This window comes from Balaenoptera acutorostrata, chromosome 8 (assembly GCF_949987535.1).
Source record: "Balaenoptera acutorostrata chromosome 8, mBalAcu1.1, whole genome shotgun sequence".
Taxonomy (NCBI): domain Eukaryota; kingdom Metazoa; phylum Chordata; class Mammalia; order Artiodactyla; family Balaenopteridae; genus Balaenoptera; species Balaenoptera acutorostrata.
Window position 1 is genome coordinate 21212351 of NC_080071.1, and position 24968 is coordinate 21237318.

Here is a 24968-nt window from a genome sequence, read left to right on the forward strand (position 1 = left end):
ACATTAATTAGGATGACAGAAATTTTTACAAAGCAGCAATTGCAAAGAACAGGTTTTTGGAGATTTCTGTGGTAGCTTTCCACCTTTCTGTGAACATACAGCATATTAGCTGTAAGTTTATAAAACACTAGAAAAGGCTGACGGAATAAATACTTACATTGATTTTTCCCTTTTATTTCTGTGTTTTCATATTTCAGAACGACGACAATGAGGATTCTGGGGTAAGCACAGAGTCTTGGTCCCTGCCTGCCCTTAGAGTTTAGTTCTAACAAGCTTTCCCACTAATGGCTTCCATTCTGGTAAACAACTTGTGAGACGAATGGAGAGTCAACACCACCTCAGCTTCCCGAACTTGAAGTTTTCTTCTGAATGTTTATCAGGGTGTTGTATTAGCTATCAGTCTATTGTGTAAAAATGTATAGTCACCTTAGCTTAAACTATTATGTGAGAACTTTAAGAATTTTAAATTCTAAAAGGAGGCTAGTCTGCCACTTTATATGTTTCAGCAAAGTCAACTTGACGTATCTGTGGTAATTTATTCCATCTAATTTGTACCTAGGTTTGGACAATGGGGGAGAAATCATTACTACCTTGCAGACTGAGAATCTAACAAAATTGTTCATTAAACATGTCAAAGTGATTTTCTCAATTTAGTCATAAACAAATCTACAATTGTTTTGCTAAAAATTCTCTTTAGAAGGATTCCAAAGAGTTATCAAATGAACAGTTATTAACTAGGATTTATCTGTTATGTTCTAGATTATTCCAATCTTTGGTTATAATGGAATATGATCTATAACAAGAATAAATTTGAGCATGGCAATTTAAAGTTGTAAAACTTTACTTCTCTACAGGTTAAGCTTTTTTTCACCAGTATAAAAAGACTTTTATAGTAAAAATAGAAAAGATGTTATATGTGTTACTTAGTTCCTATGTTTTAAAGAATGAAAATAGCCAGTAAATAGTTTTTATAGGTAACCAAGTTTAAGAAGTTTACCTTTTCTCCTTCTGTTTTGCTTTTAATAATGTCTGATTAGTATCTTCCTTTAAATCATTCAAATGAGATCACAGAAAATATAAATAATGCAATATGAAATAAACAGTTTTATTTCTGATGAGTCTCCAGCCATCGATCAATGGCCATTTTCAGAGTCCTATTTGGTATAAGTACCACGGAAGGAAGAACAAGATTTGTCATGGGACTTGTACGTTTCTTTTTGCTGATCCAATTTTCCATTGCTTCCTTTTCGTATGAATAGCCATCTAAAAACAAAACAAAACAGAACAAAACCACATACAGAAATTATTTGCGATGTAGGAAAGGGAAGTTAGGATTACTAAAATGAGTATAAAAACTCCATTGCCAAGGCCTTTACTGTAATTTAAGTGGTAGTCTTGTCTAGCACCACTGCTCCCAAAATATTTCTGCAACAACAAACATCCTAAATTCTGCCATTTAAGATGCATTAAGATTGCACAAATTACCTCGAAAAGTGTCAAAAAACTGAAAAAAGGACTGTCAAAAATTCCGATGTAGCACAAAGGAAGAAAGGAAACGAGCCAGGTAGAGGAAAGTGGTAGTGAAGCTACGGTGCCCTGCTAGTGCTGTCAGCTATGTGTCAGTTAGTGTGGCTAAAGATGGGAGCAAAAAGCTCTGGGGATGACAAGGCAAAACTTTCTGACATGTTGAAAAGTCAGGGAAACAGATACCAAGAGATTATAGAACTCACCCCACAAAGGACTTGACAGTAAAGGGATTTACTATGCCAAAAAAAAAAAAAAAAGATTCATTGGCTAAGGTGTTTCATACCATGTTCTTACAAACTTTTTTGCATGTGTTAAGGTTGGAGGTTTTGCTTCACTACTTTTTTTTATACTTGTAGCTCTTTCTCTTAAACTGAAAATCTTAGTTCTTAATTACATTTACGCATTAACCTATTTCTTTTAATCTGCAATGCATACAACTGTTTCAAACTAACAATGCCACTATATTACTAATGTAAGACTGTGAAAGATTTTTAAGATTTCTTTCTGGCTCTTTCTGTCACCAAGATAGATCCACTAGGGTTGTCTAATTGAAATCCTGTGTTTGACAATCACTTGAAAAAAACAAAATTTCTGATTATGTTACTGGACATATAATGTGGTCCATTTGCTTTCCTTTTTATCCTCCCAATTTTTAGAGACTGTTTTGTTTTTCATGATGTATTTTAACATTTAAATGGTTTCAAAGTAAAAACTATAAAAACAAGTCACATTAAGAGTCTCTCTGTCCAACCCATGTTCTCTCCCTTCCCATATAGGTAACCATGTATGTTAGTTTCTGTTTACCCTTTCCTTTTGAAAATATAAGCAAATATATGTGTACACACACAGTGCATATACATTCTTATGTAAAAGTTAGCATGCTCCACGCTATTCTGTACCTGGTTGGTTTGTTTTTTACTTAACTATACATTGCTTTTTTATTCCCCCACAGTACTCCCCTGTATGGATGTATTGATGGGACATCTGGGTTATTTCCAATACCTTTTTACAAATAGTGCTGCAATGAACAGTGAGTGTTATCATTTGGGGGGAGATTCTAGCAGTAGGACTGCTGCATCAGAGAAAATGTATACAATTTTGCTAGAAATGCTAGTACTTCCACAGGAATTCTACCATTTTTTTCCCCACTAGCAATGTTGTTGCCTGAATTTTCCCGAGCCCAACCAAGAGAATGTGCTGTCAAACTGAGTTTTTACCAGTCTCTCATGAGCAATGGTATAGTGTATCAAGTAGTTTTATTTTATTATGAGGGAGCTAGAACATTTCTTCGTATGTTTGAGCCATTTGCTTTTCTTTTTCCTATAAACTGACCATATTTTTGGCTCACTTTTCTATTAGATTACTCTATTTCAGAAGATTTATTTTTGAGATATAACTGACAAAAGTTTCAGGTGTGCAACATGATGATTATTTTTGCTCTTCTTTCTCCAGATTGCTTTGGTTATTTGGAGTCTTTTGTGGTTTCATACAAATCTTAGGATTGTTCTTTTTCTGTGAAAAATGCCATTGCGATTTTGATAGAGATTGCATTAAATCTGTAGATTGCTTGGTAGTATGGACATTTCAACGATATTCTTATCCATCAGCACAGAATATCTTTCCATTTATTTGTGTCTTCTTCAATTACCTTAATGTCTTGTAGTTTTCAGTGTACCGATCTCTTACTTCCTAAGTTAAATTCCTAGGTATATTCTTCTTCTTGATGCAATTGCAAATGGGATTGTTTTCTTAATATCTCTTTCTGCTAGCTTGTTACTAGTATATAGAAACAACTGATTTTTATATATCAATTTTTGTTAACCTGCAACTTTATCGAATTGGTTGATTAGTTATAATAGTTTTTTGGTGGGCTCTATAGGGTTTTCTGTATATATTATGTCATATGCAATAGAGACAAGTTTTACTTCTTTTCCAATTTGGATGCCTTTTATTTCTTTTTCTTGCCTAAATGCTCTGGCTAGGACTTCCAATGCTATGTTGAATCAAAGTGGTGAGAGTCTGCATCTTTGTCTTGTTCCAGATCTTTGGAAGGAGAGATTTCAGCTTTTCACCATCGAGTATGATATGAGCTGTGGGCTTGTCATATATGGCCTTTATGATGTTGAGGTAACGCTCTCTATGCCTGCTTTATTGAAAGTTTTTTATCATAAATGGATATTAAATTTTGGCAAATGCTTTTCTGCATCTATTGAGATGGTCATATGATTTTTATCCTTCATTTTGTTAATGTGATATATCACAGTGATTGACTTACAGATGCTGAACAATTCTTGCATCCCTGGAATAAATCCCACTTGACCATGGTGTATGATTCTTGTAATGTATTGTTGAAATTGGTTTGCTGATATTTTGTTGAGGATTTGTGCATCTATGGTTATCAATGATATTGGCCTGTAATTTTTTCTTGTGGTGTCCTCGTCTGGTTTTCTTAGGAGTAATACTGGCTCGTAAAATGAGTTTGTAAGTGTTCCCTCCTCTTCTGTTGTTTGGAAGAGTTTGAGAAGGATTGATATTAATTTTTTTAATGTTTATTTCATCCATGGAATATGAACACTTTTCAATTTTTATACTTATTTCTTTTGGATTTTGAGTCCAGGTTAGGAAGTATCCCTATTTCCAGGTTATCAAGGAGTTTACCTACATTTTCTTCTGGGACTTGTAAAGGTTTCATTTTTTATATGTCTAATTCATTTGGAATTAATTTAGATGTGTAGTATGACAGATAAAGCCAGTTTTATCCTTTTCCATATGACTACTTAGTTGTCAGAATACCCCTTTTTAAAATTCCTTATTTTTCCCACTGATTTAAAATTTCATTTTTATCATTCACTAAACTTCCAAATGTACTTGGATCAATTTCTGGATTTTTAAGAATTATTTTCCATTAGTCTGTCTATTCATGTGCCCATCTCACACTGTATACTTTATAGAGACTTTATAACATGTTCTAATATCTGGTAGGGCTCTTTGTTTTTTATTTTCTAGGTTATTTGTTGTGTGTTCTTTCCAATGGAACCTAATAATCACCTTCTGTATTTCTAGGAAAAAGCCTAATAGGGACATCTTGCTCATGATGAGTCTTCCTATCTACCAGTGTGCTATGCTTTCCATTTTTTTCCAAGTAAACTTTACAGGGATGTTTTATGGTTTTCCTCATGTTGTTTTGGTAAATTTTGCATATTTCTTATGTCTAGTGTTTTGTTTTTGTTCTTGTAAATTGTCTTCCATCATACCTTTTAACTGCTTTTTGTTTACACACACACACGAAGGCTATTGATTCCTCATTGATGTAACTTGCTAAATGCTGATTAGCCCTGTTAACCTATGGTGCCTCAGCTCCAAATCCATATATAATGCTGAGGACTCAGCATGCTAGGAGCCAGGATACTGTAAACCACATTTCTGCTTTGCCAGCTGGCTCCTTGTTAAATCCTGCAATAGGATTCCTCTAGAAGGAGACAAAAACAGGGTGAAGGCTCGTATCAGTGTTGTGCCTGGTCATGGCCCTTTATCTGGCAGGGGTAACTGGTTATACTCTCCAAATTTTTTTTTATTTGCCTCACTGTAGGTACTGCCCAAACTGCTTACCCTTCCCCCTTTAGAGAAAGAAGCACCAGCTGGGTAGCTCCCCCTTCTTAGAAGCCTGAGTTCTGGTTTTGAGAGACCCACGTGAGGTTCTAATAACCTCAGCTCATTCCCTTTGTTCCCTGAGTCCTAGAGAACATAGATGCCTTCTGCAGATACTGTTACCACCTTTTGTTTTTGAGAAATAAGTCACAAACCATAAAAGCCACCCTTTTAAATATACAATTCAGTGGTTCTTAGTATAATTTAGAGTTGTGCAACCATCACCACTATCTAATTTCAGAACATTTTCATCATTCCATAAAGAAACTCTGAACCTATTAGCAGTCATTCCTCTCCCCCAGTGACCACTAATCTTTCTGTCTCTAAAGATTTGCCTATTCTGGACATTTCCTATAAACAGAACCATACAATATGTGGCCTTTGTTGTCTGGCTTCTTTCACTTAGCATAATGTTTCCAAGGTTCATCTATGCAGCATGTATAAGTATCTGTTCCCTTTTATATCTGATTAATATTCCATTGTGTAGATATACCAGATTTTTAAATTTGTCCATCCAAGTGATGGGACATTTGAGTTATTACCACTTTTTGGCTATTATCAATAAGACTGCTATGAACATTCAAGTACAACTTTTTGTATGAACATATTTTCAATTCTCTAGGATAAATATCTAGAAGTACAATTGTGTGGTCACATGGTAACTATGTTTAACTTTTTGAGGAACTGCCAAACTGTTTTCAACAGCAGCTGCACCATTTTCCATTCCCACTAGCAATATTTCTGCATCTCCTTGCCATCTTTCATCCTTTTGATTCTAGTCTTCCTAGTGGGTGTGAAGGTTCTGAGGTCTCTCTTTGTGGTTTTGATTTTCACTTCCCTAACGATGTTGAGCACCTTTTCCAGTGTTAATTGGCCATTTGTATATCATCTGTGGAGAAAGGTCTATTCAAATCCTTTGCCTGTTTTTTTCAGTTGGGTTATTTGTCTTACTATTGAGTTGTAAGAATAGTTTCAGTAGGAAAATATGCTCAATTTTTATTTACGAAAAGCTGATATATAATGAACTGCAATCTTACCTATCACACTGGCCTATCACTGAAAAATGATGTGTGTGTGAAATACTGTGAGTTCACTGACAGCTAATTCATTTGCCACCAAGCTAGATACGTATGATAACAGAATGTTTTTAACCTTCCAGGTGAAAGGGGCCCACTTTTGTTATTAATTTCTTAGTTACATTCCATTGTGGTGACCCAATGGTGTTTTTGTTATTTCTGGTGATATATTCAAAAAGAAGGTGTACTTCCTATTTTGGACTGAGAGGTATGATCAAGTCTGTTACTGTGCTGTATTTCTCCTTACATTTCCTTACACCGTCTGTAGTTTCTGCTCTGTGAAAGTCGCTGCTGTGTTTGAGACTGCATAGCTAGTAATGGTTGTCCTCACTGAGAATCGTGCTCTTCAGTATTATATAGTATCCTGTGTCATTTTAACTTATTTTTGGTCTGAATTCTCTTGCAGGCAAGTATATAACTCCTTTATTTTTAGTTGCAACTGTCTCATTTTTGTCTATCCTTTGTCAACTAATCTCAGATCTTTCATCTCTTTAGGGATGAGTTAACCCAAATCGTTTATTATCAATCAGTACGTTTGGTAATAGTTCTTCTATCATTCTTTTTTACATTTTTATAGATTACTTAGATAAATTCTTTCACTATAGGAGCTGGTTTCTTCCATTTTGATACTTAGGGAAGTTTGTATTTTTGATCTACTGGTTTACCTTTACACTAATACCTTTTAAAAAGATGAGACCAAGAGTATTAGTGTCTATTGGTTCCTTACTATAAGTAATATTCAAATTAGCTAGTAGTATTTTTCTGTCCCTCAGTGTCTAAATTTCAAATAGGCTTTTTACTCAGTTAATAATCAATCAGCTTATTCAACTTTTCATACTTTCTACTCTCCATGTTTAATAGTTGTATGATATCTACATTGTTAGAGCATATTATCATCTTATAGCATTTTATCACCTTTAATTGAATTCCCTTAAATGAATAATTTTTCCTTCCCTGCCTGTGGGTTGTCAGTTTCTTGAGCGGTAGCAGTGAATAAAATATCAACCCATTCACTCTATGGAGGTAGAAGCTTCCTGCTATAAGAAAGTCAGTTACACTGGTTACAGTTTATCCTAAAGTTTAATATAAGCTTTCTGCGATATTATAAAGTAGTGATTCTTTGGAATAATCAACAGTTTTCTACTGGGGTCAAATATATTCCCTGAAACATTTGTTTACCAGAGAAAGTAGGAATTCTGAGTGGATCTAGAACATTGCTATTTATATGTCAGCTTTCAAACTGTTCTACCAAAGTTCATCCCAAAGCACTAAGAGGTATTATCAATCAGAGCTACAATACAAAGCAAGGACCGCTTCCCCACCCCACAGTCTGTCTGTCATGTATAATTTTAAAAAGCAATGAAACACTGTAACTAGAAATAACTGCATCTGAAAATTTGGGTTTCTTTTAAAAATTCATGCCTGAAGTTTACTATAACTAGAGTTAGCTTATTTGAAATCAAACATGTATCACTAGGGGAAAAAGCTGACAATTTTTAAAAGAAAATATATAGTGCACATTACATTCAGTATTTATTAACTAAGTTTGCTTGTTTTCATATTTTTTAAATTGACCTAAGGATTTTAAAGCTTTCAATAATTTTTAAAATTATTTTTGCCCAGACAGTACCATCTGACTCTTGCTATAAACCAAGATAGACACTGAGTTGACAAAGCAAGAGCTATACCAGATAGTTCTAGGAAATAAACAGACACTGAGTTGACAAAGCAAGAGCTATACCAGATAGTTCTAGGAAATAAACAATATTTAATAAGCTCTATTCACAGAATTTTACTTCATAATTATTGAATATACTCAGATAATTAAGTTGTGATAAGATACCAAAGTAATGACACTTGCTTTATTCATTCCATACACTTCTATTTCTAGTAATAAAGATTAAGTAAACCCCAAAATTTCTTACTAGATTATACTTAAAAGGTGCTTCTTTTAGTCACCATTTCTAACATGGATAGCTGACTTACAGGTTCAAATGGCTTTGCTCTAGTGAAAAAAGTTCAAGTGAAAAATATTAGCTCACAGGCCTGGGCTCTGAATTTTTAATACATCTGTTGTCCAAGTTCTTAGCCCACCGCTGCCCACCTGTTGTCCTGAGAAACGGACAAAGCAAGCCCAACACTCCTTTGGAGCTATATGCCCTCTTCCTGTACTCAACTTCCACAGGTAATGCTTGACTGAAGACAAGCACGCAGAAACAAAGAGAAGGATTAGGATCACACAAACCTCAGAAACTGATAATAGAAACAACCGGTGAGTATTCCTAAAATGGGAATGAATCTAAAACAATGTACTATGAAAAAGAAATATTTAATACTTATACAGCTAATTGTGTATCATTAGGCTGTTCCAGGGCACTGTTACCTGTATTATTTAATCTGTACAACTTTATGGAGAAATTCATGCATGGCCTGAATAACTTTCCAAGATCATACAAGTATGGAAAGACACAGCTGGGATTTAAACCCAAGCAGTCTATGCACCTTAATCTACATGCTAAATCAGATTTCCAGAAATGACAAATACTGAAATTTTGAAAAAAAATCTCGATGGTATAGCATTAACACAATGCAGAATAGATGACTGGTAGGCAGGCTGGAGAAGGTGTACAGAATGAGAATAGCAAAGTTTTCCAGAATTGATAAAAGGCACAGAATTCATTCAAGAAGCAGTGTACCCTGAACAAGAGAAATAAAAATACATATCAAACTGAAACAAAAAATCAGAAACTGACATTATACTTGCACTGAAACAACAGACACTAAAGAATGTATTCTCTATAAATAATTGAGATAAATCACTGTTGAAACAGAGCAGGACCCTATGGTCCTTGCCCCCCACCCCCCATGTCCTCAGCCTGCCTTCTGTCTGTGGAAAAACTTTAGCCAAAGAATAAGTTTAATCAGAGTGAAACAGAAACAAAGGAAAACCGTCAAAGGAGACCAAATAATAATAGTCATTAAGCATAGTCAAGGACCTTTACTTCCTCCTTAAGGGCTACAGATAATATTCTGAGCCATATCCTGTGAGCTGTCTTACAGATACTGAAACCTCCACCAGGTGGAAGAAGTTACCTACATGATGACCAGGCTGTGGCCATGACATAAGCTGCCACAATTCCAAGAATTGGCCTCAAAGAAATGGAAACAAACCGAACGTGGAACTGAAGATTAACTGTACCTAAAACAATCAAGATGACGCTGGTCAGGCCACCGATGACCAATTTCAAGATGACTGTCGGAGCTGACTGTGCTGTTTCTGCATGTAGCCCCCTCCCTCTGTCTATATACGCTCTTGCCCCCTGATTGTTGGCCGGGGGAGTCAGCCTTTGGACAGGCATCTGTCCTCCCCGCCAGTTGCCAGCCTCCAAAATAAAGCAACGTTTCCTTTCCTACCAACACTTGTCTCTTGAGAATTGGCTTTCAATCAGCAAGCAGCCGGACCTGGGTTCAGTAGCACTGTGAAGGCTTTAGAGAGAAAAATCAGCATGCTCAGATAAGGTTTATTAGGTTTTTACAATTTAGAATGATGAGTTATAAATGTGAACACTTACTTATTATTTTTCTAAAAATTAACATATTTAAATGTTCAGAATAGACGAAAAGCTTGACTAGTGCAAAGTTGTCATCCCTACTCACTCCACCCCCAAATTAACATTTCGTTTTTAGATTTTCTGTAACTCTAATCAAAATGTCAATGAGATTTTCTTTTGTAGCAAAACAAAATGATTTATAATTTATCTGGAGGTCAAAAATGGACAAAAATTGCACATGCCAATATTTAAAAATAATGAAAGGTGAGCATAATTAAAACAAAAAAATTAAATATGGCAGTGCCTATCAGTATTGAGAACTTATCCAAGAATTTATCCAACAGAAATATTTCAACAAGTATACCTGTATATACTATATGACTGTGGATTTTTTTCCTGCAGAATTACTTGGAGAAATGTCTTAACAGAGTTAAGAGTTAATATATGGAACATCCATACCATAAAATACTGTCCTGCAGTTGAGAATGAAGTAGTTCTGAATATACTAACAAGGGAATACTATCTGATATATATTAAGTAAATTAAAAAAATTTTTAATGTATCATCCTGTTTGTTTTATAGAACAAAATTATAAAAGTGGCTAGAAAAATATCTGGAAGGATATACCAGAGTATGGAAAAGTCTCCACATTTTCAAAATATTTATTTCTGTGTTGCTTAAGTGTTTTTCACCAAGCACATGCTGCAGTCATCATTTAAAAGGATAGATGAAAAGAATACTGTGTAAGAATGCTGATATGTAAGGCAGAAACAAGTCTCAGAAATTTTTTTCTGAGACAGTTAATTCAACAGATGTAAGGTATAGGCCTTCCAAAACACCATGAGGAAGAAAAAAGCCAAAAAGGACATGTGATCAATTCAGGAAAGAAGGGGGAAAAGGGAAGTAGAAGAAAGCAAAAGAAATTGGTTCAGTTCTATTAAAGATAAGACTGAATTTTTTTAAATTAATTCAACTGTATGTTTTCCACAGGGAAGACTTCTAAAAGTAACACAGGAAGGCTAAAAATAAATGGATGGTGACTAGCTGGGAATTATGCTAAATGAAAAAAACTAATCCCAAAAGGTTATATACTGTATGAGCCCATCTATATAACAATTTTGAAATGACAAAATTTTGGAAACAGGACAAACTGGAGTGGAGGTGGGAAGAGAGCAGGCAGGTGATGGATATAGTTATATAAGAAGGCAACAGGAGGGGTCCTTGTGGGTTTTGTCTTGACTAGTGGTTGATACTCAAACTTCCAAAAGGGGCAGAACTGTATACAACTTAATACACATCTGGGGAAATCTAAAGATTTGTGGATCACATCAATGTTAATACCCTAGTTGTAACAGTACAGTATCATCTGCAAAATGCTACCAGTGAGGGAACTGGGAAAAGTGCAAGAAATCTCTCTTTTCTTACAGAACAGAGTGTGAATCTACAATTGTTTCAATAAAAGTAATAAAATTTAAAAATGAATGGGTGGCACCACAAAGGTTTAAATGAAAAACAAAGGCAATACTAAATGTGCAGAAGGCTATGGAGCAACTAGAACTCTCACGCACTGCTGGTGGAAGTATAAACTGATTCAACCACTCCAGATAACTATGTATATCCATTCCTAGGAATACACCCAACAGAAATGCATTTGTACATTCACACACACAAAAAATGATTAAAGGTTCATGGCAGCATGTTTATGATAGCCAACAATGACTATCAATAGTAGAATGGATAAATAAACTGTATACTGATATGAGAATGAACAGATTACTGCTTTGTGCAACAGCATGAACAAATCACACAAACATGATACTTAAAGAAGCTAGACCCAAAAGAGACACACACTCTGTTTCAACTGAGATAAAAATGTGCTTCTCAGCAAAGGAAACCATAAACAAAAAGACAACCTATGGACTGGGAGAAAATATCTGTAAATGATGCAACCGATATGGGCTTAATTTCCAAAATATACAAAGAGTTCATACAACTCAACAACAAAAAACAAACAACCCAACTGGAAAATGGGCAGAAGACCTAAATAGACATTTCTCCAAAGAAGACATACAGATGGCCAAGAGGCACATGAAAAGATGCTCAACATCACTAATTATTAGAGATGCAAATCAAAACTACAATGAGGTACCACCTCACACTGGTCAGAATGTCCATCATTAAAAAGTCTACAAACAATAAATGCTGGAGGGGGTGTGGAGAAAAGGGAACCCTTTTAACATTGTTGGTGGGAATGTAAACTGGTGCAGCCACTATGGAAGACAGTATGGAGGTTCCTCAAAAAAAACTATAAACAGAACTACCATATGACCCAGCAATCCCACTACTGGGCATATACACAGAGAAAACCATAATTCAAAAAGATACATGCACCCCAATGTTCATAGCAGCACCATTTACAATAGTCAAGACATGGAAACAACCTAAATATCCACTGACAGATGAATGAATAAAGAAGATATGGTAAAATGGAATACTACTCACCCATAAAAAAAGAATGAAATAATGCCGTTTGCAGCAACATGGATGGACCTAGAGATTATCATACTAAGTGTAGTTAAGTCAGAAAGAGAAAGACAAATACCATATCACTTTTATGTGGAATCTAAAATACTACACGAACATATCTACAAAACAAGAATAGACTTGTGGTTGCCAAGGGAGAGGGAAGGTTGGGCAGTTTGGGATTAGCAGATGCAAACTATTATATATAGGATGGATAAACAACAAAGTCCTACTGTATAGCACAGGGAACTATATTCAATATCCTTTGATAAACCGTAATGGAAAAGAACATGAAAAAGTATATATGTGTATAACTGAATCACTTTTCTGCACAGCAGAAATTAACACTGAAAATCAACTATACTTCAGTAAAATTAAATATATATATATACACTCAAAAATAAAAATAAAAAAAGTGCTTCTGATTAATATTAAGTCACAATATTGACTACCCTTCTTGACTTAATTATGTGAAAATTCAAGATGTACACTTATGTTTATTTTAAAAATACATAAAATGAAAGAAATATACCATGCAGCTATTAAAAAAACAAGAGAGCCAAGACTGAAATGAATGAGACAAAATTCAAGACAAAATACATTAAATGATACCAACAAGAGTATTTTAAGATGATAAAAAACGCAAACCTCCAAGAGAGAACAGTCACAAATTTAATTTTGTGAACTATCCTATTAAAGCTGGATTTGAAATCATAATTGAATTTGTGGTTAAGAACTCTCCTACAAAAAACTTCAGGCCTAGATGACTTCACTGGTAAGTTCTAACAAACATTTAAGGAAAAAATAACAGCAATACCATACAAACTCAGAAAATGAAGAGGAAACACTTAGCAATCATTTATGAGGCCAGAATTACCCTCATACCATGTCAGACAGACATTACAAGAAAACTACAGCCAATATCCCCTTATGAACACATATATAAAAATACTGCAAGTATTAGCACATCAAACTCAGCAATATGTAAAGAGGATAATTCAGATTCCACACACACAAAAAACAATAAATTCAGCAAAGTTGCAGGATACAAAATCAACATATAAAAATCACTTGTGTATAGAGGATACATACCTCAACATAATAAAGTCCATTTATGAAAAACCCACAGCTAACATCATACTAAATGGTGAAAAACTGAAAGCCTTTCCTCTAAAATCAGAAATAAGACAAGGATACCCACTCTTGCCACATCTCTTTAACGTAGTATTAAAAGTCCTAGCCACAGCAATCTGATAAGAAAAAGAAAAGGCATCCAAATTGGAAGAGAAGTAGTAAAACTGTCACATTTCCAGATGACATGGTGCTATATATAGAAAACCCTAAAATCTCCACCAAAAAAATTAGAATAAATTCAGTGAAGGTACAGGATACAAGGTTAATATACAGAACTCTGTTGCTTTTCTATACATTAATAATGAGCTATCAGAGAAAGCAAGAAAACAATCCCATTTAAAATTGCATTAAAAATAATTAAGTAGCTAGGAATAAACTTAACCAAGGAAATACAAGACCTATACTGTGAAAACTATAAAACACTGATGAAGGAAAATGAAGATGATACAGAGAAATGGAAAGATATCCGGTGCTCTTGGGTTGGAAGAATTAATGTTGTTAAAATGTCCATACTACCCAAAGCAATCTATAGATTTACACAAAAGACCCCAAATTCCCAAAGCAATTTTGAGAAAGAACAGAGCTGAGGTATCATGCCCCCTGACTTCAGACTACACTACAAAGCTACAGTCATCAATACAGTATGGTACTGGTAGAAAAACAGACACAGATCAATGCAACAGAATAGACAGCCCTGAAATAAACCCATACAATTACAGTCAATTAATCTATGACAAAGGAGGCAAGAAAATACAATAAGGAAAGGACAGTCTCTTCAATAAGTAGTGCTGGAAAGACTGGACAGCTACATGTAGAAGAATGGAAATAGAACATTTTCTCATGCCATATACAAAAATAAACTCAAAACGGTTTAAAGACCTATATGTAAGACCTGACACCATAAAACTCCTAGAAGAAAACAGGCAGACCATTCTTTGACATAAATTGTAGCAATATTTTTTTGGATCTTTCTCCTAAGGCAAAGGAAACAAAAGCAAAACTAAACAAATGGGACCTAATTAAACTCAAAAGCTTTTGTACAGCAAAGGAAACCAGCAATAAAAAGACAACCTACTGAATGGGAGAAAATATTTGCAAATGATACAACTGATAAGGGGTTAATATCCAAAATACATAAACAGCTCATACATCTCAATATCAACAAAGAACCTGATTTTAAAATGTGCAGGAGACCTGAATAGACATTTTTCCAAAGAAGACATACAGATGGCCAACAGGCACATGAAAAAATTCCCAACACTGCTAATCATCAGAGAAACGCAAATTAAAACTACAACAAGATATAGCCTTACAGCTGTCAGAATGGCTATCATCAAAAAGACAACAAGTAACAAATGTTGTGAGGATGTGGAGAAAGGGAACTCCAGTATACTGTTGGTGGGAATGTAAACTGGTGCAGCCACTGTGGAAAACAAAATGGAGGTTCCTCAAAAAACTAAAAACAGAACTACCATATGATCCAGTGATTCCACTGTTGGGTATATATATGAAGAAAATGAAAAGAGTAATTCAAAAAGATACATGCACCCCAATGTTAATAGCAGCATTGTTTACAGCCAAGATATGAAAGCAATCTAAGTGTCCATCAATGGATGAAGGGATAAAGATGTGGTATGTACATACAATGGGAAACTAGTCTGCTATAAAAAAGAATGAAATTTTGCCATTTGCAGCAACGTGGATGGACCTGGAGGGTATTACGCTTAGTGAAATAAGTCAGAGGAAAATAAATACTGTATATTATCACATATATGTGGAATCTAAAAAATGAAATGAATGAATATAAATTTTTTTTTACTTTAGAAAGTCAAAGGATCTATTTTAGAAGCTCTTGTTACTAATAAACTAAGCAAGTCGAAAAATAAAGTAAATCTACAAAATCCAGTGTGAAATATCAGGCAATTAAGAATTGGAAATCAAAAGTTTGAAAAGTAGTATTTACAAATTTGTTATAAAAAATGAAATACCTAAGGATAATGTTGGCAAAATATGTGAAAATCTATAGACCGAAACACAAACACTGTTTAGCAAACATTAAGAAGACCTAAATAGAGCTTCCCTGGTGGCGCAGTGGTTAAGAATCCGCCTGCCAGTGCAGGGGACACAGGTTCGAGCCCTGGTCCAGGAAGATTACACATGCTGCGGAGCAACTAAGGCTGTGCACCACAACTGCTGAGGCCCGTGCACCTAGAGCCCATGCTCCGCAACAAGAGAAGCTACTGCAATGAGAAGCCTGCGCACCACAACAAAGAGTAGCCCCTGCTCGCCAAAATTAGAGCAAGCCTGCACAAGGCAACAAAGACCCAACGCAGCCAAAAATAAATAAACTAAATAAATAAAATCAGTTTAAATTAAAAAAGAACACCTAAATACATGGAGAGTTATATCATACTTGTGAATTGGAGTTGTCAATACCAAATGTATCTATAGATTAAACACTATCCCAAGCAAAATCCTTGTAAGCTTTTATACTGCAAACTACAAAACATGCTGAAAGAAATAAAAGAAGACACAAACAAATGGAAAGACAACCTGTATTCACGGACTTGAAGAGTTAATAATGTTAAATACTCCACACTACCTGAAGTGATCTACAGAATCAATGCAATCTCTATCAAAATCCCAATTGCATTTTTTGCAAAAATAGAAAAGTCTATCCTAAAATTCATATGGAATCGCAAGGGACCCTGAAGAGTCAAAACAACCCTAAGAAAGAACAAAGCTAGAAGCTTCATGCTTTCTTATTTCAAAACATACTACAAAGCTACAATAATCAAAATAGTGTGGTACTGGCATAAAGACAAACATATAGACCAATGGAACAGAATAGAGAGCTCAGAAACAAACATTCACCATATATGGTCAAATGATCTTCAACAAGGGTGCCAACATTACACAATGGGGAAAGACTACACATTTTTCCACGTCATGAAGCTTTCCCCTATGCTTTCTTCTTGGAGGTTTATATTTTCAACTCTTATACTTAGTTCTTTAATCCATCTGAATTGATTTTTGTATATGGTTAAAGTAAGGATCCAATTTCATTCTTCCGTACGTGGATATCTAGTTTTCCCAGCAACACTTGTTGAAGAGAATATTCATTGAGTTTGGCAATCATTTCTTGGCTAGGACACCAAAGGCACAGGCAACAAAAGCAAAAACAGACAAATGGGACTGCAGTCATCCCTAAGTATCCAAAGTGGTTTGGTTACAGGAGCCCCTGTGGATACCAAAATCCACAGGTGCAAAAGTCCTTTATATAAAATGGCATAGTATTTGCATGTAACCTATGCACATACTCCCATGTACTTTATTTTTTTTTGAATTTTATTTGACTTTATTTAATACAGCTGGTTCTTATTAGTTATCTATTTTATACATACTACTGTATATACATCAATCCCAATCTCCCAATTCATCCCACCACCACCACCACCACCCACTCCACTTCCCCCCTTGGTGTCCATATGTTTGTTCTCTACATTTCTGTCTTTATTTTTGCCTTGCAAACAGGTTCATCTGTACCATTTTTCTTGATTCCACATATATGCGTTAATATACGATATTTGGTTTTCTCTTTCTTACTTACTTCACTCTGTATGATAATCTCTAGGTCCATCCATGTCTCTACGAATGACCCAATTTCATTCCTTTTTATGGATGAGTAATACTCCATTCTATACATGTCCCACACCTTCTTTATCCATTTGTCTATAGATGGGCATTTAGATTGCTTCGATGACCTGGCTATTGTAAATAGTGCTGCAATGAACATTGGGGTGCATGTGTCTTTCTGAATTACAGTTTTCTCTGGGTATATGCCCAGTAGTGGGATTGCTGGGTCATATAGTAATTTTATTTTTAGTGTTTTTAAGGAACCTCCATACTGTTCTCCACAGTGGCTGTATCAATTTACATTCCCACCAACAGTGCAAGAGGGTTCCCTTTTCTCCACACCCTCTCCAGCATTTCTTGTTTGTAGTTTTTCTGATGACGGCCATTCTGACTGGTGTGACGTGATACCTCATTGTAGTTTTGATTTGCATTTCTCTAATAATTAGTGATGTTGAGCATCTTTTCATGTGCCTCTTGGCCAGCTATATGTCTTCTTTGGAGAAATGCCTATTTAGGTATTCTGTGCTTTTGATTGGGTTGTTTGTTTTTTTAATATTGAGCTGCATGAGCTGTTTATACATTTTGGAGATTAATCCTTTGTCCTTTGACTCATTTGCAAATATTTTCTCCCATTCTGAGGGTTGTCTTTTCGTCTTCTTTATAGGTTCCTTTGCCATGTAAAAGCTTTTAAGTTTCATTAGGTCACATTTGTTTACTTTTGTTTTTATTTCCATTAATCTAGGGCTTTCTATCCTGTTCCATTGATCTGTATTTTTGTTTTTGTGCCAGTACCATACTGTCTTGATTACTGTAGCTTTGTAGTATAGTCTGAAGTCAGCAGTTTGATTCCACCAGCTCCGTTTTCTTCCCTCAAGATTGCTTTGGCTATTCGGGGTCTTTTGTGTCTCCATACAGATTTTAAGATTTTTTGTTCTAGTTTTGTAAAAAAAAAAAAAAAAGCCATTGGTAATTTGATAGGGATTGCACTGAATCTGTAGATGTCTCTGGGTAGTATAGTCATTTTCACAATATTGATTCTTCTAATCCAAGAACATGGTATATCACTCCATCTGTTTGCATCATCATTGATATATTTCATCAGTGTTTTATAGTTTTCTGAGTGCAGGTCTTTTACCTCCGAAGGTAGGTTTATTCCTAGGTATTTTATTCTTTTTGTTGCAGTGGTGAACGGGATTGTTTAATTTCTGATCTTTCATTGTTAGTGTATAGGAATGCAAGAGATTACTGTATATTAATTTTGTATCCTGCAACTTTACGAAATTCATTAATTAGCTCTAGTAGCTCTAGTAGTTTTCTAGTGGCATCGTTACCATTCTCTATGTATAGTATCATGTCACTGGCAAACAGTGACAGTTTTACTTCTTTTCCAATTTGTATTCATTTCATTCTTTTTCTTCTCTGATTGCCATGGCTAGGACTTCCAAAACTATGTTGAATAATAGTGGTGAGAGTGGACATCCTTGTCTCGTTCCTGATCTTAGAGGAAATGCTTTCAGTTTTTCACCATTGAGAATGATATTTACTGTGGGTTTGTCATATATGGCCTTTATTATGTTGAGGTAGGTTCCCTCTATGCCCACTTTCTGGAGAGTTTTATCATAAATGGGTGCTTAATTTTGTCAAAAGCTTTTTCTGCATCTATTGGGATGACCATATGGTTTTTATTCCTCAATTTGTTAATATAGTGTATCACATTGATTGATTTGCATATACTGAAGAATCCTTACATTCCTGGGATAAATCCCACTTGATCATGATGTATGATCCTTTTAATGTGTTGTTGGATTCTGTTTGCTAGTATTTTGTTGAGGATTTTTGCATCTATATTCATCACTGATGTTGGTCTGTAATATTCTTTTTTTGTAGTATCTTTGTCTGGTTTTGATATCAGGCTGATGGTGGCCTCGTAGAATGAGTTTGGAGTGTTCCATCCTCTGCAATTTTTTGCAAGAGTTTGAGAAGGACAGGTGTTACCTCTTCTCTAAATGTTTGATAGAGTTCACCTGTGAAGCCATCTGGTCCAGGTCTTTTGTTTGTTGGAAGATTTTTAATCACAGTTTCAATTTCATTACTTGTGATTGGTCTGTTCATATTTTCTATTTTTTCCTGGTTCAGTCTTGGAAAGTTATACCTTTCTAAGAATTAGTCCATTTCTTCCAGGTTGTCCATTTTATTGGCATAGAGTTGCTTGTAGTAGTCTCTTAAGATGCTTTGTATTTCTGTGGTGTCAGTTGTCATCTCTCCTTTTTCATTTCTAATTTTATTGATTTGAGTCGTCTCCCTTTTTTGCTTGCTGAGTCTGGGGAACGGTTTATCAATTTTGTTTATCTTCTCAAAGAACCAACTTTTAGTTTTACTGATCATTGCTATTGTTTTCTTTGTTTCTATTTCATTTATTTCTGCTCTGATCTTTATGATTTTTTCCTTCTACTAACTTTAGGTTTTGTTTATTCTTTCTCTAGTTCCTTTAGGTGTAAGGTTAGATTATTTGAGATTTTTCTTGTTTCTTGAGGTAAGCTTGTATTGCTATAGACTTGCTTCTTAGAACTGCTTTTGCTGCATCCCATAGGTTTTGGATCGTCGTGTTTCTGTTGTCATTTGTCTCTAGGTATTTTTTGATTTCCTCTTTGATTTCTTCAGTGATTTCTTGGTTATTTAGTAATGTATTGTTTAGCCTCCACGTGTTTTTGTTTTTTACGTTTTTTTCCCTGTAATTGAATTCTAATCTGACAGCATTGTGGTCGGAAAAGATGCTTGATATGATTTCAATTTTCTTAAATTTACTGAGGTTTGATTTGTGACCCAAGATGTGATCTGTCCTGGAGAATGTTCTGTGTGCACTTGAGAAGAAAGTGTAATCTGTTTTTGGATGGAATGTCCTACATATATCAATTAAATCTATCTGGTCTATTGTGTCATTTAAATCTAGGGTTGCCTTATTAATTTTCTGGCTGGATGATATGTCCATTGGTGTAAGTGAGGTGTTAAAATCCCCCACTAGTATTGTGTTACCGTAGATTTCCTCCTTTATAGCTGATAGCAGTTGCCTTATGCATCGAGGTGCTCTTATGTTGGGTGCATATATATTTATAATTGTTATATCTTCTTCTTGGATTGATCCCTTGATCATTATGTAGTGTCCTTCCTTGTCTCTTGTAACATCTTCACTTTAAAGTCTATTTTATCTGATATGAGTATTGCTACTCCAGCTTTCTCTTGATTCCATTTGCATGGAATATTTCTTTCCTCCCCTCACTTTCAGTCTGTATGTGTCCCTAGGTCTGAAGTGGGTCTCTTGTAGACAGCATATATATGGGTCTTGTTTTTGTATCCATTCAACAAGCCTGTGTCTTTGGGTTGGAGCATTTAATCCATTCACATTTAAGGTAATTATCGATATGTATGTTCCTATGACCATTTTCTTAATTGTTTTGGGTTTGTTTTTGTAGGTCCTTCTCTTGTGTTTCCCACTTAGAGAAGTTCCTTTAGCATTTGTTGTAGAGCTGGTTTGGTGGTGTTGAATTCTCTTAGCTTTTGCTTGTCTGTAAAGTTTTTGATTTCTCCATCAAATCTAAATGAGATCCTTGCTGGGTAGAGTAATCTTGTTTGTAGATTCTTCCCTTTCATCACTTTAAGTATATCATGCCACTCCCTTCTGGCTTGTAGAGTTTCTGCTGAGAAATCAGCTGGTAACCTTAGAGTTCCCTTGCATGTTACTTGTCATTTTTCCCTTGTTGCTTTTAATAATTTTTCTTTGTCTTTATTTTTTGTCAGTTTGATTACTATGTGTCTCTGCGTGTTTCTCCTTGGGTGTATGCTGCCTGGGACTCTCTGTGCTTCCTGGACTTGGGTGGCTATTTCCTTTCCCATGTTAGGGAAGTTTTTGACTATAATCTCTTCAATTCTTTTCTCAGGTCCTTTCTCTCTCACTTCTCCTTCTGGGACCCCTATAATGCGAATGTTGGTGCATTTAATGTTGTCCCAGAGATCTCTTGGGCTGTGTTGATTTCTTTTCATTCTTTTTTCTTTATTATGTTCCACAGCAGTGAATCCCACCATTCTGTCTTCCAGGTCACTTATCCGTTCTTCTGCCTCAGTTATTCTGCTATTGATTCCTTCTAGTGTATTTTTCATTTCACTTAGTCTACTGTTCATCTCTGTTTGTTTGTTCTTTAATTCTTCTAGGTCTTTGTTAAACATTTCTTGCATCTTCTTGATCTTTGCCTCCATTCTTTTTCCGAGGTCCTGGATCATCGTCACTATCATTATTCTGAATTCTTTTTCTGGAAGGTTGCCTATCTCCACTTCATTTAGTTGTTATTCTGGGGTTTTATCTTGTTCTTTCATCTGGTACATAGTCCTCTGCCTTTTCATTTTCTCTATCTTTCTGTGAAAGGGGATTTCATTCCACAGACTGCAGGATTGTAGTTCTTCTTGCTTCTTCTGTCTGCCCTCTGTTGGATGAGGCTATCTAAGAGGCTTGTGTAAGCTTCCTGATGGGAGGGACTGGTGGTGGGTATAGTTGGGTGTTGCTCTGGTGGGCAGAGCTCAGTAAAACTTTAATCTGCTTGTCTGCTGATGGGTGGGGCTGAGCTCCCTCCCTGTTGGTTGTTTGGCCTGAGGCAACCCAGCACTGGAGGCTATGGGCTCTTTGGTGGGGCTAATGGAGTACTTCCCAGAACTTCTGCTGCCAGTGTCCTTGTCCCCGGGGTGAGCCACAGCCGCCCTCCGCCTCTGCAAGGGACCCTCCAACAACAGCATGCAGGCCTGGCTCAGTCTCCTATGGGGTCACTGCTCCTTCCCCCTGGGTCCCTATGTGCACAGTACCCTGTGTGTGCCCTTCAAGAGTGAAGTCTCTGTTTCCCCCAGTCCTGTCAAAGTCCTGCAATCAAATCCCGCTAGCCTTCAAAGTTTGATTCCCTGGGCATTCCTCCTCCCATTGCCAGACCCCCAGTTGGGAAGCCTGACATGGGGCTCAGAACCTTCACTCCAGTGGATGGACCTCTGTGGTATAATTATTCTCCAGTTTGTGAGTCACCCACCCAGCGGCTATGGGATTTGAATTTATTGTGATTGCGCCCCTCCTACTGTCTCATTGCAGCTTCTCCTTTGTCTTTGGATGTGGGGTATCTTTTTTGGTGAGTTCCGGTGTCTTCCTGTCGATTATTGTTCAGCAGTTAGTTGTGATTCCAGTGCTATCACAAGAGGGAGTGAGCACACATCCTTCTACTCCACCATCTTGAATCAATCTCCCCTCCCATATACTTCAAATCATCTCTAGATTACTTATAATACCCAGTAGAATGTAAATGCTATGTAAATAGATGTCAGCGTGCAGAAAATTCAAGATTTGCTTTTTGAAACTTTCTGGAATTTTGGGGGAAGCTGGGGATACAGAGGGCTGACTGTACATCAAACTTAAAAACTTCTGTGCAGCAAAGGAAACAATCAACAGAGTGAAAAGGCAACCTACAGAGAAATATTTGCAAACCATATATCTGGTAAGTTAATACCTAAAACATACAAAGAATTCCTAGGGCTCAACAACAAAAAATAAACAACCTCATTTTTTAAATGTGCAAAGGTCCTGAATAGACATTTCTCCAAAGAAGATGTACAAATGACCAACAAGCATATGAAAAGGTGCTCAACATCACAAATCATTAGGAAAATGCAAATCAGAACTACAATGAGAAATCACCTCACACCCATTAGGATAGTCACTATCAAAACAAAACAAAACAAAAACCAGAAAATAACTAGTGTTGGTGAGAATGTAGAAAAATAAGAACCCTCGTGCATTGTTGGCAGTAATGTAAAATGGTGCCGTCACTACAAAAGATAGTATGGAGGCTCCTCAAAAAAATTAAAAATAGAATTACAATGTGATCCAGCAATTACACTTCTGGGTATATATCCAAAGGAATTGAAAACAGAATCTCAAAGAGCTATCTGCACACCCATATTCCCAGCATCATTATTCACAACAGCCAAGAGGGAGAAGCACCCCAAGTGTCCAACAATGGATGAATGGATAAATAAGATAGGGTATACTCATACAATGGAATATTATCCAGCCTTAGTAGAAGGGAAATCCTGCCATTTGTAGCAACCTTAATGAACCTTTAAGACATTATGCTGAATGTAATAAGCCAGCCACAAAAAACCAAATAAATACTGTATGATTCCACTTATATGAGGTATGTAAACTATGGAAACAGAAAGTATACTGTGGTTACCAGGGGCTGGGGAGAGAAGGAACAGGAGAGTTGTTCAATGAATAGAGAATTTCAGTTTTGCAAAATGAAAAAGTTCTAGAGATCTGTCACAGAACAATGTGCATACTGTTAACACTACTGTACACTTAAAAATGGTTAAGAAGGTAAGTTTTATGTTATTTATTTTTTCACACACACACACAGAAAAACATCTGGCACGCTTTTCCATAAAAAGTGAGAAAGTGATTCTAAAATCTATATAGAAATATGCTAAAGACCAAGAATAACTAAAACAGTTTTGAAAAAGAACTAATATGTAAAGGAGGCAAAAATATACAGTGGAGAAAAGACAGCCTCTTCAATAACTGGTGCTGGGAAAAATGGACATATACATGTAAAAGAATGAAATTAGAACACTCCCTAACACCATACACAAAAATAAAGTCAAAATGGATTAAAGACCTAAATGTAAAGCCAGACACTATAAAACTTAGAGGAAAACATAGGCAGAATACTCTATGACATAAATCACAGCAAGATCCTTTTTGACCCACCTCCTAGAGAAATGGAAATAAGAACAAAAATAAACAAATGGGACCTAATGAAACTTAAAAGCTTTTGCACAGCAAAGCAAGCCATAAACAAGACGAAAAGACAACCCTCAGAATGGGAGAAAATATTTACAAACGAAGCAACTGACAAAGGATTAATCTCCAAAATATACAAGTGGCTCATGCAGCTCAATATCAAAAGAACAAACAACCCAATCCAAAAATGGGCAGAAGACCTAAATAGATATTTCTCCAAAGAAGATATACAGATGGGCAACAAACACATGAAAGAATGCTCAACATCACTAATCATTAGAGAAATGCAAATCAAGACCACAATGAGGTATCACCTCACACTGGTCAGAATGGCCATCATCAAAAAGTCTACAAACAATAAATGCTGGAGAGGGTGTGGAGGAAAGGGAACCCTCTTGCACTGTTGGTGGGACTGTAAATTGATACAGCCACTATGGAGAACAGTATGGAGTTACTTTAAAAAACTAAAAATAGAACTACCATACGACCCAGCAATCCCACTACTGGGCGTATACCCTAAGAAAACCATAATTCAAAAAGAGTCACGTACCACAGTGTTCACTGCAGCTCTATTTACAACAGCCAGGACATGGAAGCAACCTAAGTGTCCATCGACAGATGAATGGATAAAGAAGATGTGGTACATATATACAATGGAATATTACTCAGCCATAAAAAGAAATGAAACTGAGTTATTTGTAGTAAGGTGGATACACCTAGAGACTATCACACAGAGTGAAGTAAGTCAGAAAAACAAATACCATATGCTAACACATATATATGGAATCTAAAAAACAAAAAAACAAAAAAAATGGTTCTAAAGAACCCAGGGGCAGGACAGGAATAAAGACGCAGATGTAGAGAATGGACTTGAGGACATGGGAGGGGAAGGGTAAGCTGGGATGAAGTGCAGAGAGTGGCATGGACATATATACATTACCAAATGTAAAACAGATAGCTAGTGGGAAGCAGCTGCATAGCACAGGGAGATCAGCTCAGTGCTTTGTGTCCAACTGGAGGGGTGCAATAGGGAGGGTGGGAGGGAGA

General features: G+C 35.9%; 1 protein-coding gene across 5 annotated transcripts in view; it reads right to left on the reverse strand.

The window, feature by feature from the left end:
• Positions 1 to 1084: 1084 nt before the first annotated feature.
• Positions 1085 to 24968, reverse strand: part of WDSUB1 (WD repeat, sterile alpha motif and U-box domain containing 1) — a 74492-nt gene continuing 50608 nt past the window's right edge. For all 5 annotated transcript variants that reach the window (XM_007183126.2, XM_007183128.2, XM_007183125.2 and 2 more), the window contains one exon: positions 1085 to 1263. In XM_007183126.2, the coding sequence (XP_007183188.1) occupies positions 1106 to 1263 (158 nt within the window). In that variant the 3' untranslated portion in view covers positions 1085 to 1105. The remainder of the gene's footprint in view (positions 1264 to 24968) is intronic.